Here is a 2,560-nt window from a genome sequence, read left to right on the forward strand (position 1 = left end):
ACACGGGGAGAATATGCAAACTCCACACGGACAGTGACCCAGAGCCGGGATCGAACCTGGGACCTCAGCGCCGTGAGGCGGTTGTGCTAACCACTAGGCCACCGTGCTGCCCAATCACTCTCAGTGTTAACACAGTTGAGCTGACAGACTGTGCGGTGTATTACAATGCAGTGAGACACTGTGTAACAAAGAGTTGAGAACCCTGTACCCTGCTCACTCGATATGGGGACTGCAGAGACATGTGGCGAATGGGCTTTAGAACTGAGTGTGATACCAGAAAAATCGATTAAAAGGTTCTTCCTTCTGAACTTAATACATATACTTTATTGTTTCTAATAATCTAAGTTGCAGATTGTCCTTAGTAGAAACACGTAAATCATTGGGTGATACATTGGTTTACTGCTATTTGGTTACCATCATTGTTTGATGTTTAGGGAACCTTCAAGCCTTCCATTCTTCCGAAATTAACATTGCAAATTTATCAGTTGTGGATATATCAGTTTATTTCGTTAAGCTATTCATGCAAAGAGCAAGTAGTTTACAAATGACGTAAGCCCGTCCGAAGATTGAGGCAAAGGAACTCACATCAATCCGAAATCGCAAGTGTAGCAAAAGCAATGTGATGGAAAATGCATCAGATGCGGTAATAAAAACATCAAAGTAATAAACCCCGTATTAAGTTGCCACAATAAAATCTCCCCAATATTCGAGGATAAATCGAGAATCGCTGTTTCACAGAGAATATTCCACTAGATGGCGCGCTGGGACATTATCTGTGTCCAAATTTACAGACCCGCCAGTTTACCGTCGTAACAGCTGGCAGCCGAGGAGTACAGGAAATGTCTATGCTTCGTGTCATTTCCCGGTAAACGATATGTATTTAGGGCAAGAGCCAATGTATGAAGTACAGAAGCTCTGGCACAGAGCACGTTTCTGGGCCTGAGACTCTGGAATCTAGTCCCACTTCGGGACTTTCTGGTCCGTAGCCTGGTTAAACGGATCGATGAGCAGCTGTAAATTCTTCCATTATGCCCAATTACGGGTCGTAAGAGCTGCAGGGTTTTCTGGTCAAACAAACTGCAGGAGGCGATTGAAAACACTGCAGTCAAGTATAATCATCGAATGTTAGAATTGAAAATTTGAGAGATCACCTCGGTTTCAGGCCCCAATTCAGACTCGCCCCTAATCGCAATGTTTGCCTAACGTTATGTGATTTTATCGCCGCTCTGACAGTTTTTGTACAGGTTCAACCCAGTTCTATATCTCTGTGGGGCGCAGCGCGCAGTAATACACCGCGGAGTCTGCCAGCTCTGTAAGAGTCACATTCAGCGGGACGGTGCGGATTGTATCATTCAGCTCCGCTGAGAAACGCCCCCCAGGGGATATCTCTGTGTTTTTGATGTATTTACTTCTGCGCAGCATGTACTCCATGGATCCGCTTGGGTACTGACGGTACCAGAATAGGTAAGGATCTGTGCTACCTGTAGCTGTATAATTACAGAATAACTTCACATCTTCTCCTTCATTAACTGTGACTGCAGCCTGTGTCTGTGAAACGGAGTCTCCTCGACAATGTCCTGTAAGAACCCAGAGATATTAAATGACACAATGCGACTTCACCATTTTCCCCAGATTTTTTCCGTCATCCTGAATATTACCCCCAGAGAGAAATCAGACAGCAGAACAGAAATATATTTTTCACAGCTCAGTGGCTGTAACGGGAAGCTGCTTGTGTCCATTAAATAAATCTTGTATCATAAAGATTCAGTTCTTTCTAACGAGGTCCGGTCCTCGGTTTCAGTCACTGTAACTGGAAGCGGAAAGTACTAACGGTCAATCTGTTTGACAGTCTGCTGTTTGTCAAGGTCATTCACTGGGACGAGAGGAGCTTCAATCTCAGCCAAACTCTACTGCTCTCATTCGCCCCGGGAAACGTGGCGACTTCCAGCAAACAGTGTTCCGTGTTTAGACCAGCGCGATCCGGATGACTTTTCCATGTTGGGGTCAATCACTTTGTCCGACCACCCACACCCTTGTATTAAGCAAACCGCCTGACAGAATGTAATGTGTAGAAAAGCTGTGACATAAAGAGTTGAGCAACTTGTGAACTTACCGCTTAAAAGAGCGGCCGCTGAGATGAATAAATACAAAATAACAGGCGACATGTTTGCAGAAAGCTTGCGGCGGTTTCAACAGAATGCACTGAGCTTGAAATTGTTTCAGGCAAGAGTGGAGAAGAGGTTGAGTCACTTCCGGGTTAATGTTGATTGGTACATTGCCGAAAACGTCATCGGGTGACATCCAATCAGCTTCAAGCTCCTTTGTTCTTCAGTTCAAACAATGATCTCACAGTTCCTTTGATCTCCAATTAATCCGATTGGCGCAGAGCGAAATGAACAAAGTGAATTGGTCATATGGCAACAGAGATTTGGACTGGAATCAAACCGAGTGTTGACCCAACTTTAACACATTCAACCCCTCATGCGGATTGAATGTAAACTGCGAGTGGTCCAGTAACAGTGCTGAAGGACCCAATTAAAATAGCTACTCTCTGACGATG

General features: G+C 44.8%; 1 gene segment (V, D, J or C); it reads right to left on the reverse strand.

Moving 5' to 3' along the window:
- Window positions 1-1,257: 1,257 nt before the first annotated feature.
- LOC119951646 lies at window positions 1,258-2,165 on the reverse strand. The segment is given in 2 exon segments: window positions 1,258-1,577; window positions 2,114-2,165. Coding segments are annotated over 2 exon segments (372 nt in total).
- Window positions 2,166-2,560: the final 395 nt, after the last annotated feature.

This window comes from Scyliorhinus canicula, chromosome 17 (genome assembly GCF_902713615.1).
Source record: "Scyliorhinus canicula chromosome 17, sScyCan1.1, whole genome shotgun sequence".
In the NCBI taxonomy this organism is placed as follows: Eukaryota; Metazoa; Chordata; class Chondrichthyes; order Carcharhiniformes; family Scyliorhinidae; genus Scyliorhinus; species Scyliorhinus canicula.